The sequence below is a fragment of the Raphanus sativus genome, chromosome 7 (genome assembly GCF_000801105.2).
Source record: "Raphanus sativus cultivar WK10039 chromosome 7, ASM80110v3, whole genome shotgun sequence".
Taxonomy (NCBI): domain Eukaryota; kingdom Viridiplantae; phylum Streptophyta; class Magnoliopsida; order Brassicales; family Brassicaceae; genus Raphanus; species Raphanus sativus.
Window position 1 is genome coordinate 24,744,380 of NC_079517.1, and position 18,460 is coordinate 24,762,839.

The following is an 18,460-nucleotide window of genomic DNA, read 5'->3' on the forward strand; positions in this document are numbered from 1 at the left end:
TTCAACAACACATACCCTGCAGTCTCCCGCAACCAGAAAAATCACCATGGAGCAACAACAAGAGCAATCGATCCAACCATGCAGCAAAACGATCATCATCGATCGCCATCACCACTGCACCATCAATCGATTCTCTCACCAAACCTCAATCTCGCTTTCATAATTCTAGAGATATCAGGAATGCTTCACTAACACCTGATGAATTTGGTATATACAGTGATAGAGATGGCTTTGCAAAAGCCATGGATGGAAGGATTCTACACATATCCAGGGAGGACATAGCAGACATCCTTCAAGTTGCCAATGGACCAGATAACCTGTTCACACAGCAACGTGGCCATCCAGACATCCTAGTTCACGTCCCAGACAAACACCACGTCACCATGAAAGAGGATACAATTCCTCAACGTTTCCGTCCACATGAAAACTCCCCATCGATTGATATCGTTTGATCACCATCGAACGACGTCGAGTTGCCCAGATCGATCGATAGCGCAACAGCCAGATCGACCGACAGACGTATTGAGTTTGGACGACGCGCCTTTGACACCAATGGATCTAGAAGATTCAGATGGGAAGAGAGGGACGAATTTGGTGTCCAAAAAGATGAATTTGGACATGCTAGGGGAGTTGATGGTAAAATCATCCCTGCCACCAAAGAGCACATAAGAAAAATCTTGGAGAGAGCATCTCTTTTTTAGAGGAGTTGCTTACGCCTTCCAGAACATGCACGCCCTTACCATGCATACAGACCAGCACCAGTACCCTACAGCAAGGAGGAGATAGATGATATGGTGACTGATGTATGGGGAGCTCAGGCACACCTGGAGAAAGAATTCCGCACATTGGTGGAAGATACCTACCAGCCATTGGATCGCAGCTATGAAGCTCTTCAAAGTGATATGGCAGTGCTAAGGATGGAGATTGAGAGCATTAGAAACATGCTTCAGAAGGAAGCTACGCTACCAATATCGATCAACACAGAACCTACTCCAACGATCGATATCGGCCAGACGACATCCAACACCCAACCAGAATGTTCATCACCTAATAAAGATGAATGGGAGATTGCTTACATCAACACACAGATTGGAGACGTCTACAGCCCTCTCAACAACAATGTCAAATGGTTAAGCAAAAGGATTGATCTTCTACAGCAAGATTTGGAAACAATTCGCGAGAAAGATCAACCTCAGAGTCATAACGTGTTATCGATCGACACTCGTACATCCGGATCGATCGACATCGAGCAACCACCAGCGCAAACTACTTACACTGCAGCAGAAGTTGATCAAACCAAATATGAGCAATACGAAGCTATGGATGCAATGGAGGAGAGGTTCAACAAGCGATGTGATGACATTGACGATCCTCTCAAAGACAAAGTGACCAACATGTGCTTGGCTACTGATCTACTGAAGAACAAGGTACTCGCTATTCAGAGAATTCTTCAGTATCAACGTCAGCATTCAGAATCGATCGACACAGTTACCACTGGATCGACCGAAAGAATTCCCAGCGAAACGACCGACGCACACATTGTAGCATCGATCGACACAGAGTCTTTGACAGACCGAGATCAGCTGATACATGACAAGATCGACGCCTTGCAGCAGGAACTGAAGGAGCTATCTGAATACGCCTACAACACCATCTACAAGAATGAAGGCAGCATTGAACTACTTGAAAGAAGTCTGAGGAACCTCACAGATGCCACCCTCAAGATGGATGAGAAACAGCTCAGAAGTGATGATGCCACAAGAAGCTTCATTGCCACATGGTTCAATAGGAGGAGACACGAAATTGATGCTTGTTGTCCAACAAGTAGCAGTTTCTGCACCAACTAGCTCACACCACCAAAGTCAAGCTAAATGACTATAACAAAGCGCTGAGTGGGAGGCAACCCACTATTATGTTTTATTTTAAAGTTTTCTACATTTTTACTTTTATTTTCACATTGGTTTTTGCAGATTTTTAAGATCCAAGTAGAATGATGATTCCTTCGACCGACACAACAAAGTCGCAGCGATCGACACCACACGACAAACACTAACGATCGACGTATCTCTATACGTATCGATCGACGCCATCGAGGTCAGGTTTAATCGTTCTTACTTGTTACATTGAGTACTTATGATTTATTTCTTCACATAACTCCGGCTGTGTTACACTGAGACAGTGTAATTTAAGTCTGGGGGGGAGGTTTACTGATATGTGTTTTTTATTTTTGTTTTTATTTAAAAGTATTTTCAAATTATTTTTTGCATAAATACTAAAATGGGGACATTGATATTGATTTATACTTGATTATCTAACCACTCTTTAACACCATTCTAGATTAACTGATTACAGATAGTACTAAATATGCTAAAGTGGATCAACCTGTCACCTATACACACTTGCCTAGATTGTTTGAAAGAACCAAAGCTGACCTCCAACACTAATACTGACTTTATTTGCTTGTCTTGGGGCTTGGTAATCACTAGATCGGAATCCTGCTGCAAGTCTGGAAGGTAAAAAGTCTGTGTGTTTCTAGTTCCCTTCCTTCTCTCTCTTCGGCATCTCAAAGATCTAAGTTTAAGTTATAGAAGATTGAAATGATTTCTTGAGAGGCAGAGGGGTAGGAGTGTCTCATGCGACCCCATTATTCTAAATCTCAAGGATGATCACACATTGTGGAAACGAGGGGTAGGTAAATTACCTGTGACCCCATTATTCGCTACACTTTGTCAAAATGTATGAGTTACAATTGCAATGTCAATGAGATAGATTAGATAACCTTTGTTGCCATCGAAACCTATTGAAATTAAAACTAATAAGAGATTCAGAGAAGAGAGATGAGGGGAGAAAAGGATCAGAGAAGACTACATGTGTGTTCAGATACTTGTTTGAGTTGAATCCATGTGTTCTTTGATCGATACTTCCAAGGTAAAGCCTGCACTTTTATTTTATGTTAAGAAATGAGGTTAGTAGAGGGGAATGTCAGATAAGATTTGCTAAGTTGTGAACTAGATGAATTTGGTTGCTAAGCTGGGATAATGCATAATGAACATCTGTGATTAGGATGTTTAGATATGAATTGCGAATCCATAGAGTGATGACTTCAATGTTTTGAATCTTTGAGTCCCTGCTATTTTCAAACCTTTTCTAGAGACTACTGAGTTTTTTGCTTGAGGACAAGTAAAGAAGTAAGTCTGGGGGAGTTGATATACCATGGATTTCATCCATTTTCTACCATGGTATAATGATATTTTTATTATATAACTAATATGTTTCTAGCCTATTATGTATGTTTTCAGGTTCAGGAGTGTTTCATGATAAAGTGATGCTTTTGGAGCATTTTGGAGCACAAGAGATAATACACCCGAGTTGACCATTCAAGACCAAGTCGGAAGTCAACATTCAGAGAAGAATTGATCGATATCATCTAGAGTTGTCGATCGATGTAGCTGTGAAGATCCACATACTTGAAGATTATAATCGATCGATACACATCAAGTGTTGTCGATCGATAGCGAGGACGAAATGGTTTAGCCGACTACTTCACCAAGGCTTCACCAAATTACGAGATTACCCCTGACGAGTTTTTAACCTAATAGAAATGCTTAAATACCATGCCTAAGTGTTTTTGACGGCAAGCGAAAGCAAGCAAGCAGAGAGTGTGAGAGAAAGCTAGAGTTTTACTTTTGTTCTAAGTTTTGAGAGAGATTGGAGAGATATCATTGAGAGATTTGTGATTGAACTCCATTTGTTTTCTATTCTCTATCTAATGCAATTTCTTAGCTATCTTGTGTTATGAATTGCTTAGTTATGTCTGAGTAGTCTACTTGTTAGATCTAGGGTTTAAATAAGTTAGTGGGATTAGCCCCAAACTATACTTGCTAAGTTGTGATATTCATCAAATGGATTGTACCCTATGCTTGTTCTAGATTAGCTAACTAGAGCATAGATCACTAGGATTTTTATATCTTGAATTATCTGTTTGAACTAGCTTGTCTCCTGTTGAGAAGAGCGAGAGCCCTCCTTGAGACCTAGTGTTCATTATCGGCTCGCGCCTAGGAATTTCTAGAAGCTGTCGATCGATATCCTGACTGGACAATCGATCGGCGCTGCGAAAGGTGTATCGCTCGATATCTCTAAAGGATATCGATCAACTGTTTTTCTGGTCAACAGACGACAGTTGAGATCAGAGATCTAGTTATTTAACCAGTGAGACATCACTGATTGTTAAGCGGCTGAGTTCCTTAATATCATGCAAACAACTTGTTAGGCATTTATAGACATTATAATCTCCAATACCTGAATAAAAGCCCTATGTCTAGAACTCTTCCTTATCTTATAAACAACCCATCATATTGATAGCAGAGCAACTACCTTTCTCATTTAGGATTGTCATTTTACATTTCTATCATAAAAACCAACTTCACATAGGATCGATTAATTAATTAGATTTAATTGGTTCCCTAGCTCCTTGCGATTCGATCCCTAAGTACTACAGCTGAACCTCTTATTTGAGAGAGTAAAAGTACTCTTTAGGGTAATTTGAGTGGTATCACTTACCAAGTAGTGCCACATTGAATTCATGAATTAATCTAAATCCTATTCCTCCTTCCTCCCTAGGCTTACAAACATGCTCCCACTTTACCCAATGTATTCCTTCTTTCAGAGGGTTTGAGCTCCACCAGAATTGTGCAATGGCACTAGCTTCGCAAGTCTCCAAAGGTAATAGAAGAGTGGACATCACCTATGTGGGCAGAGCCAGTAGTATCAATTTTATGAGCACTTCTTTTCCTCCCTTAGATAGTAGTCTCCCTGTCCAACCATTTACACGGTTTTGTAATCGTTCTTTTAGAAAGGCAAAGAGCCTTACTTTTGATCGACTGATATCTTTCGGGGATACCAAGATATGACCCCATTCCTCCTTCATTTATGCTAACAGTATAGGTTTTAATCGTGTCCTTCACATGTCCAGGTATCCTCTTACCAAATAGTAAGGATGACTTGTCGAAGTTAATGCATTGTCCAGAGGCTTTACCATAGGTTCCTATTGCTTTCATTATTACATCGCATTAACGGGGCTCCGCCTTACATATGAACAGACTATCATCAGCAAAGAGAAGGTGTGAAACCGGAGGGCTAGCTCGTGAAACACGCATCCCCATTATCTTACCTTGACACTCAGCATGATTTAGAAGGCTAACGAGCGCTTCCGTACATAAGATGAAAATAAAAGGAGACATAGGATCTTCTTGACGCAGACCCCTTTCGGGGGTTATATTACCTCTTGGCTGACCATTGAAAAGGACATGGTGCTTCACCGATGATACACATCTCATGACCCATTCTATCCAGAGATCACCGATGATAATAGATAGTTTAATGTGTATTAACTAATACGATACATGTATAAATAGTTTTATTATAAGTTTGTATCTATCATTTTTGAATGATATAAAAATTAAACCATATGCACAATATCAAATTTTTCTTTGTATTTACCAAATTTTACAATGAAAATAAGATCATTATATACTTATTCAGTGAATATATATTTGAAATACTCTTATTTACTTATTTAAAATGCATATATAATATTATAATATTTAGATTTATGTTTTGATCATAAAAACAATTTTGATGATATTTAAATAATATTAAATATTTTTTGTTAGATATAAGAAAAGAGGAAATATATATTATAAAATTTTAAACTAACTTTAAGTATTCTCGGAACTATGATGTTTAATTAGTTCACATGTATCATTCTAATTTTAGAAGTTTGTCACAAATTCATTGTTTCTATTTTGTTGATTGATATTTTTTAAATAATATAATTTTTGCTGGCGGATGTATAATGAATATACTCCATATTTATTCTTTTTCTTGTCGTTCAGACTATACTCTAATGTCAATATTATTTGTAAATAATCTTATTAGTTTCAACTAATTTATTTGATGAATCTCTTTAGATTTTTTTAAGTTTTCATATATTTTAATAATTTTTCAAATATTTTTCTTTGATAAACTCGCATGAGTTTTTTATTGTATACTAGGGTCAGCCCGCGCTTCGCGCGGGATATCTGTATAATTTGTTAAATATTTTTCATATAATTTGTAAGAATTATTATTTTAGAAATTATTCATTTTATCGTTTTTTTAATTTAAAATGTTTGATGTTGTGATATGAGTATTTAGTTAGTTGTGATTAACTAATTTTTTGTTTGTTTGTAAATTGCTTGTTGAAATCATTTTAATAGAGATATGTTCCTTTTTGTAGTATAGATCTTATAATATGTTTGTTTAATTTTACGTCATTTATTTCAATTTCTATTTTTATTTATTTATTCATTGATAGGTTGTTTCTATTATGACTCTTTTTCATATTATACAAATAAATATTTATTATTTTGAAATATGAGATAGGTTTGAAGCTTTTCTGGAATTCATGTTGTTGCATTTTTTAAAAAAAAGATATACTTTTGCGATACAATAACTTCAGTCTCTTGATTATATCATGAAAAAATACTTTTTCCATTTTATATATTATTTTTCATTTGTTATATTTTAATTTACTTGCTATATTTTATTCTAGTATATTTTGCTTTTTATTTTAATTATGTGTAAATTATTTGTTGTATTTTCAGAATATTATTAGTTTTTAACTTAATTTTAATTATTAAAAAGAGAAAAAACTGTTTTTTTTTTTTTTTTGATAAAGGTAAAGAGATAATATTTTTATGTATTCTGATAAATTTTCTTATTTTTCTTAATTATATTTTCATATCATATATTTTTATATAATGTATTCACCAAATTGTAACTGATCAGTTTGTTTTATATTTTATTGTTTTATATATTTATTTTATGTCAATTATGTATTAACTTTTAATCTTAGTTTTCTATCAAATTTTCAGTTCATCTAAGTTTAAAATTTATGACAAAATAAAAGCTTGATGAGATTATTAGTTTTCGGTGGCTTAATGACAAAATAAGCTTGATGAAATTCAAAAATCAACGTTCCTAATAGATTTGTCTTATTTTCTTATGAAAAAATTTCTTTTAAATCTTTTAATTATTTTATTTTGAAATTATTTATATTTATTGTTCTATTTTGATTAAATGCTAGAGTAAGGCCCACCCTACGGACATGTAATACTATAAAAATATATATAATAAATACATTTGTCGCTAAAATACATTTAAAATATTTAATTTACTTTATATTGAAAGTTAGATTATAAGGAAAATTTGGAAAAATACATTTATATAAGATTATAATTTGAAAAGTACACCTTGATTTATTAATTTTGAAAACTACACTTTTGTATATGTAAATTGACCAAATTATCCAATATCAATATTTAAATAACACTATTAACAACTATGTTTTTCAAAATTCAGAAAAACTTGCACTAATTCTCTGAGATTTCCTAATCTCAAATTTAATTTCGCTCTCTTATGATTATAAAATATCAATTGCGTTCTCTCATGGTCTTAAAATTAGTTTTACCTTTACTAATTATGCTTGTTGTTTTGTTCTGAAGATCTTTTGTGTTTTTTAAGAAATACTAAGCAAACAGAAAGCGAGTGTCTTAGAGGAGACATGTAATCATACATTGTTCCTTTCCAGAAACTACAAGTCGGTCTATTGAATTGTTTGCCTGAGCTGAACAGCATATACTGAGATGCTCTGCCTTTTCAACGTTGGACAGATCTTTATATATAGTTTCAGATCTTTACATATTAGGAAATTGTGAGGAGCTTAGAAAGATTTCTTTGGATTCTAAGAGTGTCTTGAAGGTTGTAAAATTTCTTACGTAGACGAAGAATGAATGTAGTTGAAGTTAAGCACTTCTACGTGCTTTTGGTATCCTTCACATGATGTGGAAGGCTTGAAGTTAATCATGGTGCTGTTGGGTTTTGCTCTGTTGCAAATGAATAATATAGAAGTTCCTCAGGAGTTCAATTGCATAACAGCTTATTCCCGACATTGTAGCTCAGGTTTCTGTTATGGTAGTTATTCTCTCGGCCTTGGTTCTTGACTCAGGAATTAGCTCTTATTCTCTTATGTATAGATGGAAAGGAACAAACCAAAACGCTCATCTGACGCAAGTTTCAAAATTTGATTTGATAGGTGCATTCTTGTTACTTTTTGTTAACTGAACTTTTGTTAAGCGTCACAACAAAGATTATCGACGGATTAATGTGAATCCATCCATGAGTGTTCAAGGCGTCAAGGGTATCCACGCAAAAACTTCTACTACAGGTGACTTCTAAAAGGAGATGATGGTACTTTGTTTGTCAATGTCACTTTCATACAGTTTCAAGTAACTCATAATGAATTTGAATTGGCATGTTCTCTACCTCTTGACACCGTCTCTTTATTAATCTATCTAACTTGGAGAAAAAAGTCTTTTAACAGCAAATAAAGTGTAGTTTTCAAAAACTTAAAAAATAAAAGCATTTTTCAAAATTTAAACTATAAATAGGGCTTTTTCAAATTGTCCCTAGATTATATTGACTATTTTGTTACTTTATTTCTGCCTTTTATACTTTTGTTTTTAAATCTATTGCAACACTTAATAACCCTTTTTTCTTTTTGAACAACCATTTAGTTACCCTTATAGATTATCTTTTAAACATATTGATTTAGATATTAAGAAAATTAATAACCGATTCACCATATTTTTTGTATATTAATATTACCAAAAATATAATACTGATTATTATTATTATTTAAAAGTATAAATATTTATTTGAAACATTCATCAAATAACATATTATCAAAACTGATTACTTTCTTTTTAAATATATTATTGTTTAGTTCTCAGAACATAATTAGTGATTATTGTATACAACTAATCTTTTTATTTAGTAACTTTAACAATGCCATCTCATTTTTATTAAGTATTTTAGATTTATTTTAAATAATATTTGTATCGAATCAAACGCTCAGGTACTCCTGCCCGAAAAAAAAAGAGCTGTGATACTCCTGCCCGAAACTGCCCAAATTTAGAATTAAATAATTCTTTATTTAAATACGAAAATTTATTAAAAGACCACATGACCAACAGAAACTTGCATAATTACAACCCAACCAGGACCATTTCGCGGACCATCCAGACCCGATCTATGAAATTCGGATATCGTTCTCTATAACTTTCGAAATCTTTGTAAGAATTGGTGTGATTGTAAATATTGGTGAAACTGTACATCGTAATAAATCATCAACAATATTCTGTATATAATACTAAGTTGAACTAAATTTAACTAAATCGCACTTTTAGATTTCAAATGTTTTATTATGTTATTTTTTGGACAGAGTTGTTGTTATTGATATATTTATTGAATTTTGAATTTAAAAAATAGCTTATATGCTATAAATAGATTTTGGCCAAACTTAGAAATGTTGTACATATTTAATAAAAGTAGAAATGTTGTAAAAAGTAAAAATGTTGTAAAAGTTGATAAAACTAATCTCCAAATGGCTAGTGAAGTTTATTTGTTAAAATAAAAGTAGAAATGTAGTTAATTTTTTAATGATATATTGAAGTTAAAATATACTAGAGACATTACATTAAGTCAAACATAGTGAAAGTAGATAAAACTACATGCCATAAACTCGAGAAATAAACACCACAACTAATCTTCAATTGGCCAGTTGGCAGCTGTCAAGTGAATTTCATTGCAGAAGTCCCAAACTTCACATTGCCAGAAACAACGATCGCACCACAACACCGGTTCTTCTATTGCGGAGGAGCAGCAGCAATCATTTGAGAAGATGAGATTCTTTATTCTTTCAAGTAGTGACATAAACTCTTGAGGTTTCTCGTAACCCCAATGGCCTGAGGGTAGAACAGTCCGGATCATGCAATTCATCCGATGAACAAACTCACGACTAAAGTTAGGATAATTGTGAAACAACCCTCCATCATCTACACTAAACGCTAAGTTCAGCATTCCATCTACAAACTTGGCCAACTCCAATCCTCTCTCAGCAGCAAGACGGATTTTCTCTATTCCTTCATCAAGTAAATGAAGTTGAAAGAACTCATGCATACCTCGTAGGTAGATGGCCTCTGGATTACCGGCTTGGTAGCACCTAAGTCGGAATGTTCTTACAGCATTAACCTCTTCAATCCAATCATTAAAGCCAAAGAGATTAGCAGATTGGTAGAAGTAGTCGTCTCTGCCTATTTGATTGAACCCGGAGAAAGCAATTCTAGCACTACCGAAGTCCCGGATGTGGTTTGTTGCTACCTTTGAGAGAATCTTATGGAGGATGGAAGGAGGGACAGATTCCAAGTAGAAGTTCGACATAGAGTACAAGGATGATGAAAAACTTGAGAGATATTCGTTTAATCGAGTAAATGGAAAGATTTACGTGTTATTTATAATAGAGATAAGATTGCATTTACTATCCCACTTAAGGGTGTAATTTGATAGACGGCTTAAGACACGACTTTTCACTGCAAGTACAGGGAATAAGAACAGGTATGTTTGAATAAAAATAGGTGTGTTTGAATAAATGAAACTATGTAAAAAACATTAGGTGAGAAAACTAAGAAATAATAATTGAAATATTTAGTTTGAGAAAAATCTGTCATTTCATGATTTATGACCTAATTTATGACCATAGCTTCGTGACCCTTGATATTTGCAACGCTACACGACTTCTCACGCACGCTTCTGACAGTTTAAGTGAAACTAACTGATATTAATTGTCTAAATTTATGAAACTAAGTAAAATTATATTGAATTTATAGTGTAAATATATGGAACTATGTAAAAATTAAAAAATTTAGGTATTATATTGTTTTATATTTTGAAAATAAATATAATATTATGGATTATTTACTGAGCAAGCAATAAAAGAGATCATAAAAATGGTTGAGAAAAATCCAGTAATTAATGGTATTGATGGACAGATGAGAGAGTAATTAATCGATTGAAAAAGTCTCTAATAATAATCATTACACTCGCAACCCCTCGCGACTCTACACTACACTTGCATTGAAACCAAACGTGAAACGTCACAACACTACACCGTCTAGAATCATCACCATTGCATTTAGTTGTAGTTAAACTCCAACTCTGCAAATTCTCTCATTTCATCTCATATCCGAGTTCTATCTTCTCTTCTCTCATCTCTGAGTCAAATTCTCTCATCTCTATTCAACAAGATGACAGACTTCTACAATAAGCTTTCCCAGATTTCCGAGGCTTCTTATAACCCCGACGTCAAGGCTTGGCGTTTCAGAGTCAAAATACACAGGGTCTACCCTCTCTATTCCTCGGTTACCAACAGGGTTATGCCTTTCTATTCCTATGTCCTAGCAGATGAAGATGTAAGTGTTTTTTCATCATCTCTCAAGATTTTCATCATCTCTCAAGTTTTTCATCATCATCTCTCAAGTTTTTCATCATCATTTAACTTGATCCTTGTACTTTATTTATGTAGGGGTGCAAGATGGAGATGACCGTTTATGGGGATTATGAAAGTTTTAGAGGCCTCGAAAACAGGGAGGGAGAATGGGTGGAAATCTTTCGGGTAGGAGTTGAACGTTCTTGTGTAGGTTTCAATGCAACTAACTCTCGGTTCAGACTAACTGCTTCGCGACTCACACAAGTCCGCATGATCGATCCTCTGAACAATCGGCTTTTCATGGACTTCAAGAACATCCATGCAATCCCTCACATGTCCCACAAGGAACGAAACTATCCCATAGGTATGAATGCTGCTAAAATAAATATATTCACATATAGTCACATATTTAGTTTCAGAACTTTGGTAGATGTAAGTGAAACTAAGTGAAACGAACTGATTTAGTTGAGTTACACTTATATGGTAGATACAATTGGAGTGGTCTTCAATACGGAAGCCCGTTTCGATGACCCTGCAAGACCAAGGATGATTTTTTACATAAGGGACAACATGTAAGTAGAAAGCAACATATGATCCAAGCAAAGTTTATTTATATTGTAATTGGCACACGTTTTCTTTATTCTGAGAATCTCTTATTCTGAATAGTGACAGCCAGATTAAATGTGTGGCAACTGGCAAGCAGGCCTATGCCTTCCGGGATGGTCTTGAAAATGTGGAAGGTGGACAGGTGATTGTGGCCCTTAAGATGTGGAAGGTCTGCAAGAGTTGGAGTAAGTGTAGTTTCTGTGGCTAGTTTTAAATATGATAGTGGACTAAAACGTTTACTAAAAGCATTTACATTAATACAGATTTATTTGAGGCTCCTGATCTATGGCTTCAGACCGAAGGTGGACTTTCAGACTTCAGGTTCAATCCGCGTTTGACCGAGGTTGAGGACTTCAGGCAGTCTCTACTGAACAGCGACCCTTATGTTCAAAAATATGGGATTGAAGGTCTTGTGTAAATTGTTGTTTCAACTTGTTTCACTTAATCTCACTTGTTTGAACTTTTGGTTTCACTCAATCTAACTTAATCCTCTGTTCGACTTTTTCGTATAAATAGGTCAAATATTGACTCGATATTGTGTTAGTTTCACTTTCTCAATTGTCTAACATACTAAAAATAAAAAATAATAGACACTTTTTCGATAGATCAAACAAATTCCAAACAACATGGTTGTTCAACTTCGCATAACTTAAAAAAACATAGCTTAGCAATAACAGTTAGTTCTAGGAATTGGAATTCTCTTAGGAATTTCAATTACTTTTTGTACATCATAATTCCTAGAACTAAAACGATTGTAAGAAGAACACAACCTCCTGATATCTTTATCATGGGCATCTTTTTGGGACCTTCGCGGATATCTCCTTCGTTCCTTATTGTTGCTTTGAGACTCTGAACTTCTTCTTCGAGTATTCGAACTTGGTAGTCCAGCTGCTGTATCTCATCGGTGAAGGCTTCGTCAACCCATTTGAAGACATGATTGTCGTTCTCGAGCTACATGATTTTTTTTTCAAAACGAGTTAGCGTGATTCATAAGCGTTCCATATGTAAACAACAAACGGATGTACCCTCTGTGAAGCCGCAAAGAGACACCGATAATACCGGCGATATGGGTTTGGATTGCTTTTGGAGATGAGCTCGGTGACGCCCACCCCGCACCAACACCCAGTAGGTATCCCCGGAGTTCGTACCCGTCTCCGACCACCGGTCGTGGATGATGAAGCGGCGGACATCTAGGTTTTTGGGAGGAGAGGGAGTGAGGTCGAGGAGAGAGATTTAGGAAAGAGAGAGAAAATGAAGATAGCAAATGGGGAAAACCTAAAAAATGGGTGTTTAATACTTCGATTGAACGATTCTGGGGTTTTAGTAAATTGGGAAGAGGGAAATTAGAAATTCGAAAAGCTGAGCGGGAAAATTAATCCCAGGGTTTTTTCTGTTGTAAGTTTCACCAAGTACTCAGTTTTACAGAAAGCGTCAAAGTTGCACTTTTTAATTATTTCTATTTATCTTAGTTATACTCTACTTAAATTAATGATTTTGTGGTTACACCAATGCAATTATGTTTCCTAAGTTCATTTCCCATACGATCACGTACATATAAACTTGATTTCGTGCCATAGAGTTATCAAATCTAACTCAGTCAGTTTCAGCGATAAAGCTATGACAACACATTGTATTTCCTATACAATTGCTACGAGCAATGAGATGGAATTTTAATAATTTTAATAATTCTTATTAAATCATAATTAACATAACACTACTAATAAACTAAAAGCGTACTACTTCCATGACTTATAAAATTAAATTAAAAACTTTAGAGTTTACAACCATGTTATTCAGTTTACATAACGTAGTTATACCAGTTTCACTTAGTTATACAACACACAAATAAAATTTATTTCACCTCAAAACGTTCCCATATGATAAAAACACCAAAACCGAAAGTGAAAGGTAAACATCAAAACAGAAAGTGAAAGGCTTAGAACTTAATTTAGACCACTTCATACATCAAAACTGAACTGAAACCGAAAAGGTTTACAACATACTCTTCTTCTGTTTCTTGTGGGGATGTTCATCGTCCTCCAAACCTGTTCCCACATTTTCTTCTTCTCCATATCCACTCTCACGCTCACAATAGTTCCTACTACAACAGCTCTCTCCAACTCTCGACAGTTGCTCGGTTATTTGAACTATTTGTAATTCTTCGATGTCCTCCACATGCAAAATACTTCTCCTTTCCTCTCTATCCACTGATGTTAGATAAACAAACACATCTTCATCATCCAAAATATACGATTGCCTCTTAGGTTCCACTACCAATGGAATGTAACCCAAATTGAGCCTCTTCGTAAACGGATCTATTCCGATCTTCCTGCATATCTTCTCTTTCAACAACGAATAAGTGATCTCCTCCAACGATGATGTATTAAAGGATATAGCATACAAACGAGCATCGGTTGGAATCCATTCATAATCATCTCCATCCTTAGAATAATGTCCATCATAATCAAAGTGTATGTTCGTCGAAAATAGAGACATTGTCTGCAATAAAAACATTTAACCACTTAAAGTTATACTTGTTTTTTCAGTTACACCATTCACGTTATACTTGGTTACACAGTTACACCATCAAAGTTATACTTCGTTATACTTGGTTATACCATGTCACAGAGTTGTGTCAGTAACCAAATAGAGTACTGATAAGCAAGCAAGCACCTCTAATCTTCGATTGAATCATCATAATACCCTCACATTCAATCATTCCTTTCCGATCCTCGATTAGTTCATGAAACCCAAATGAATAAGAATTTTTCAATTAAAACTATAAATTTGGAGTCGAGTCTTCAATTCCAATTCAAAACCAAATTGTTATCAGCTTTGATTCCCGACATTCAATTATGAGTTCGTCTATGGCTAGATACATACCCTGTATAACGGAATTAATAGCTCGATGATCCAGCATCCAAGCGACGAGATCGAGTTCGATTGGGAGGAAGAACAAAGAGGGAGGGAATGATCGGAGTGATCGAGTCGATTCCGAGTCGACTCGGGAGGGGCGAGTGGAGGAGAGGAGATGGGATCGGAGTGATCGAGTCGAGTCCACATTCGATTAATTTATTCATTAAATTGGTCGGGGGTATTTTAGATATTAACCACATTCTTCAAGAGTATGAAAACAGATAAGAGTATAGCAGATCACATGAGAGTATGGTAGATCACTTTTTGCCTCATTAAGAGTACCTGAGCACTTGACTCATTTGTATCATGTTTAAAATATATTATAATTCACATTTATTCACCGAATCATTTTATATATATAATCACATCACTGAAAATTCAGTGTTTAGAAAATATTTAAAAAACAAACAAAAAGAACGGTTTTTGGAATATAAATTATTCTCTTGTTTTTGGTCAGAGAGAGATTATTCTTATTTACCAAAATGCGAAAAGAGGTTGGCCAAAAAGATTTTCATTCTTCACAAACTACAAAGCCCGAGTGTAACTCTGCCTTGCCTACATAATGAATCAACAAAAGAAATTAATTGTAAAGTGGTCCAGAAGACATTTATTCAGTTCAACCTGATAAATCAATTGTACCAAAACAGAGTTATGAGTAATGGAAAAAACATTCTCAAGCTTGTTTGTTTACACAGTGACATTGTTCAACGAATCACTAATGAACATCATCTTCTTCCCTCTAAAATTCAGCCATCATCATCATCTTTTACATCAAACCTAACATACCACAGAGTCAAACGGGGAAGCGAGCAGGACACATGCTGCCATCTCCATGAACCACTACCTAAAGCTAATAATTCTATCAAACGGAGCTTAGTGTCATTCCCAAATCCATTCAGCAAGCTTGGAAATGTAACAGTTATTGGTTCACTACAACATCTTAAATAAACTATAATATGCAATTAACACTATATCATAACTAAAATAGAGAACCAGAGAAGATAAAACATCCATAAAGATGATCACCACGTGAACAGAAGAGGCTCGTCCAAACAATGTTAACACCAACATTGTAGTTTGTGGCAGCTTTAATCACAGGGCCTGAATTTCCATTGATTGATATAACTTGCAAGGAACAAAACGGATCAAATATGCTTAAACTATAATATACGACTGAGAAAAATCCAGGGTATGAGAATTACTTCACGAACGCTTAGAAGATCAGATAACAGCAAAAAAAAAAGATTCCAAACGAATGAATAGAAGAACAAAACCTGTTGATGAACTCCGAGAGGAGAAGCCAATCTCTTGTTTTTTTTTCACTGGCTAGATTGTACGTCGTTGTTGTTTCATCATCAGGACATCCGTCGAAGTATAGCTGAGTTGTACAACGGCTCCGAGCATGTCGACACCCATAAGCTCACCGCTTCTCTTAACATTTCTGCCTCCCAAAACACATGAAAGTTTATCAAGAGTAAAAGAAGCCGAAGCGTACAACAAAATAAGACGCTTTCCTACTGACATCGGGATTCAGTGTGACCAAGACAGTTTGATCTAAATTTTCTGGTTGCAAGTCTGTGTTTGTTGAACGTGAAGCTTTTAACGTTTGGTTTGCTAAGTATCTCTCCTCTCTTATGAGATGCCGATGATGATTGAACACTTGAAAGGTGAAGATCGTAGAGACCACTACTCTTATCTGCAGAATCACACGTAAAAGGGTGATCAAAGTCATAACTGAGGATAATTGAAAAAGAAGGAGATTCTTTTAATTAGATCATCTGAAGATTCTCACAAAGTTATTTCCTTTTCTCAGAACCCATCTTTAATAAATTGAGAAAATATCAAATTTGCAGGGAGACACTTGGAATTAAAAACTACAAAAGAAATCTGTGAACAAAAATGAAATTAAAAAGGAGATGGAGTGACCTTTATGGAAGTAAACAGAAAAATAAAAACTTAAAAGAAGAAACCTAGCGGTGGTGCTACTATACCTGACTTTTAAGCCACCGAGCAGGAGAAATCTTACGCATATTTATACGGAACCCACACAGCCTCTCAGATCCAATCAACGCTTAAAGACACATCATGAAGAAGGGATTTAATGGGATTGAAGACGCAGACATTAATCAGACAGTTTCAGTCATGAGAAGGATCGCAATCGTCACCGCCTCCCGCCGCACGAAGATGAGAGAACACGTTAGAGGGAGATGTTCTTTTCCTGGGCCGGGAAATATCCCAATGAAGCCCACAATAAACCAATAAACTAACAAAGCCCACAACGCTATCAATTAAATGAAACGCTGTGCACAGAAGAAGAGGACATGTGTCGGCCTCTGAAGAAGCGAGTTTATGACGTGGATGCTGAACTGGACACCCCAGGAGAGATGAAAAACTTCTTTTATATATAAAGATTTTTTTGATTACTTTAATAAAGTTTCGTACGAATGGATCCTATAATTTTTACTGATGAATTACATTAAATCTTTATGAAAAATCACCGTGTACGTTATTTTAAAAAATCTTGTAAATTATAAATATCATCAGGTTTATTTCAAATAAAAAACTATATGATTAGATTAGAGAATATTTTAGTGTTATTTAAGTTTTTTATCACTGATGAGTAAATAATTATATTACTTTTATCATCATTTATCTATAATAATATTTTGTACACTTACTGTAAATCAAAGAATGATTTGGTTCAGTCAAAAAGATCAAAATAACCCATTAATTTGTTTTTGAAAAAAACTTTTGTAACTAAGTTTAAACTTAGACTATTTTTAAAGCGGATACCTATATAAATAAAAAATATAAATACTAAATTTCAGTTTATTTATTTATTTATTTGATTATGTTGACTATTTTGATTTTAACTATCTATTTTATTTCAATGTGTATGACATTTGTATGTGTTGGCGTAGTTTACGACAATTTTATCAATATTTGTATATTAATTTTTGAAAGACTTAGCATATATATTAAATTATTTTTTGTAGTTTCTTTTTATTAGTTTATCTTAATTGATAGTTTAAGTTAGTTATAATAATTTTTCTCTAGAAAATTCAGATTTCTAAACATATTAAACTATGATTTTGATTTGGCATGTTTTTGATAGTTTTAAATTATATCTATAATATTTTAATAACATATAGCCCTTTCTCATAAAAAAATACACAATTTTTTTTGTTAATATTTTTACTTTTTTAAAGATTACCTTTTTATATTAATTTAGGTTTTATGTTGAAATAAACGATTTTGGTAATATTGACATTAATTAGAAATAAAAAATTTAACAAAATGATTTGGCAGATATTTGGTGACTTTATAGTTATAATTGTTTGAAAGTCTTGCATATTTTATTTTTATTTTAATTTTCTAAACACCTACCATATATTCAATTATCTTATATATATATATATATATATATATATATATATATATATATATATATATTACTTTAGCTTTCCTTATTTGATATTGATTTCTATTCTATTTTGAAATTAACAAATTTTTGGAATATTGACATTTTTGAAAATATTAAAATGAAATAATGATTTGTTATATTTATGATTA

General features: G+C 34.1%; 4 protein-coding genes across 7 annotated transcripts; 1 reads left to right on the top strand and 3 right to left on the bottom strand.

The window, feature by feature from the left end:
- Positions 1-9,642: 9,642 nt before the first annotated feature.
- LOC130498123 (putative F-box protein At1g67623) lies at positions 9,643-10,320 on the bottom strand. Its single transcript, XM_056991488.1, has one exon. The coding sequence runs from the start codon at positions 10,318-10,320 to the stop codon at positions 9,643-9,645; it is 678 nt and encodes a 225-aa protein (XP_056847468.1).
- Positions 10,321-10,761: 441 nt separating this feature from the next.
- LOC108814272 (uncharacterized) lies at positions 10,762-12,405 on the top strand. The gene is made up of 4 exons (XM_018586808.2): positions 10,762-11,729; positions 11,853-11,937; positions 12,032-12,156; positions 12,235-12,405. The coding sequence occupies exons 1-4, from the start codon at positions 11,471-11,473 to the stop codon at positions 12,387-12,389; spliced, it is 624 nt and encodes a 207-aa protein (XP_018442310.1). The 5' UTR covers positions 10,762-11,470; the 3' UTR covers positions 12,390-12,405.
- Positions 12,406-12,685: 280 nt separating this feature from the next.
- LOC130498124 (uncharacterized protein At4g04775-like) lies at positions 12,686-13,161 on the bottom strand. Its single transcript, XM_056991489.1, has 2 exons — positions 12,997-13,161; positions 12,686-12,922 (listed from the first exon to the last, which is right to left on the bottom strand). Exons 1-2 carry the CDS (start codon positions 13,159-13,161, stop codon positions 12,686-12,688), a joined length of 402 nt encoding a protein of 133 aa, XP_056847469.1.
- A 2,332-nt stretch (positions 13,162-15,493) lies between these two features.
- LOC130497840 (uncharacterized) lies at positions 15,494-17,134 on the bottom strand. 4 transcript variants are annotated; one of them, XR_008936858.1, is made up of 4 exons: positions 16,879-17,134; positions 16,410-16,583; positions 15,914-16,328; positions 15,494-15,746 (listed from the first exon to the last, which is right to left on the bottom strand). XR_008936858.1 is itself a non-coding variant. In XM_056991082.1 (3 exons), the coding sequence occupies exons 1-3, from the start codon at positions 16,915-16,917 to the stop codon at positions 16,243-16,245; spliced, it is 303 nt and encodes a 100-aa protein (XP_056847062.1). In that variant the 5' UTR covers positions 16,918-17,133; the 3' UTR covers positions 15,494-16,242. The 4 variants fall into 4 exon arrangements, 1 of the variants encoding a protein (XP_056847062.1); XR_008936860.1 differs by having other exon boundaries at positions 15,494-16,012; positions 16,162-16,328; positions 16,879-17,133; XR_008936857.1 differs by having other exon boundaries at positions 15,494-16,328; positions 16,879-17,130.
- Between the last annotated feature and the right edge of the window lie 1,326 nt (positions 17,135-18,460).

Coding starts and splice junctions, on each gene's coding strand:
- LOC130498123 (XM_056991488.1), bottom strand. CDS start 10,320: ATGTCGAACTTCTACTTGGAATCTGTCCCTCCTTCCATCCTCCATAAG.
- LOC108814272 (XM_018586808.2), top strand. CDS start 11,471: ATGGAGATGACCGTTTATGGGGATTATGAAAGTTTTAGAGGCCTCGAA. Junction 11,730..11,852: donor GGAACGAAACTATCCCATAG/GTATGAATGCTG, acceptor CTTATATGGTAG/ATACAATTGGAGTGGTCTTC. Junction 11,938..12,031: donor TTTTACATAAGGGACAACAT/GTAAGTAGAAAG, acceptor TATTCTGAATAG/TGACAGCCAGATTAAATGTG.
- LOC130498124 (XM_056991489.1), bottom strand. CDS start 13,161: ATGTCCGCCGCTTCATCATCCACGACCGGTGGTCGGAGACGGGTACGA. Junction 12,923..12,996: donor TCTTTGCGGCTTCACAGAGG/GTACATCCGTTT, acceptor AAAATCATGTAG/CTCGAGAACGACAATCATGT.
- LOC130497840 (XM_056991082.1), bottom strand. CDS start 16,917: ATGCGTAAGATTTCTCCTGCTCGGTGGCTTAAAAGTCAG. Junction 16,584..16,878: donor CTCGGTGGCTTAAAAGTCAG/GTATAGTAGCAC, acceptor GTGATTCTGCAG/ATAAGAGTAGTGGTCTCTAC. Junction 16,333..16,409: donor TGGTCACACTGAATCCCGAT/GTCAGTAGGAAA, acceptor GTGTTTTGGGAG/GCAGAAATGTTAAGAGAAGC.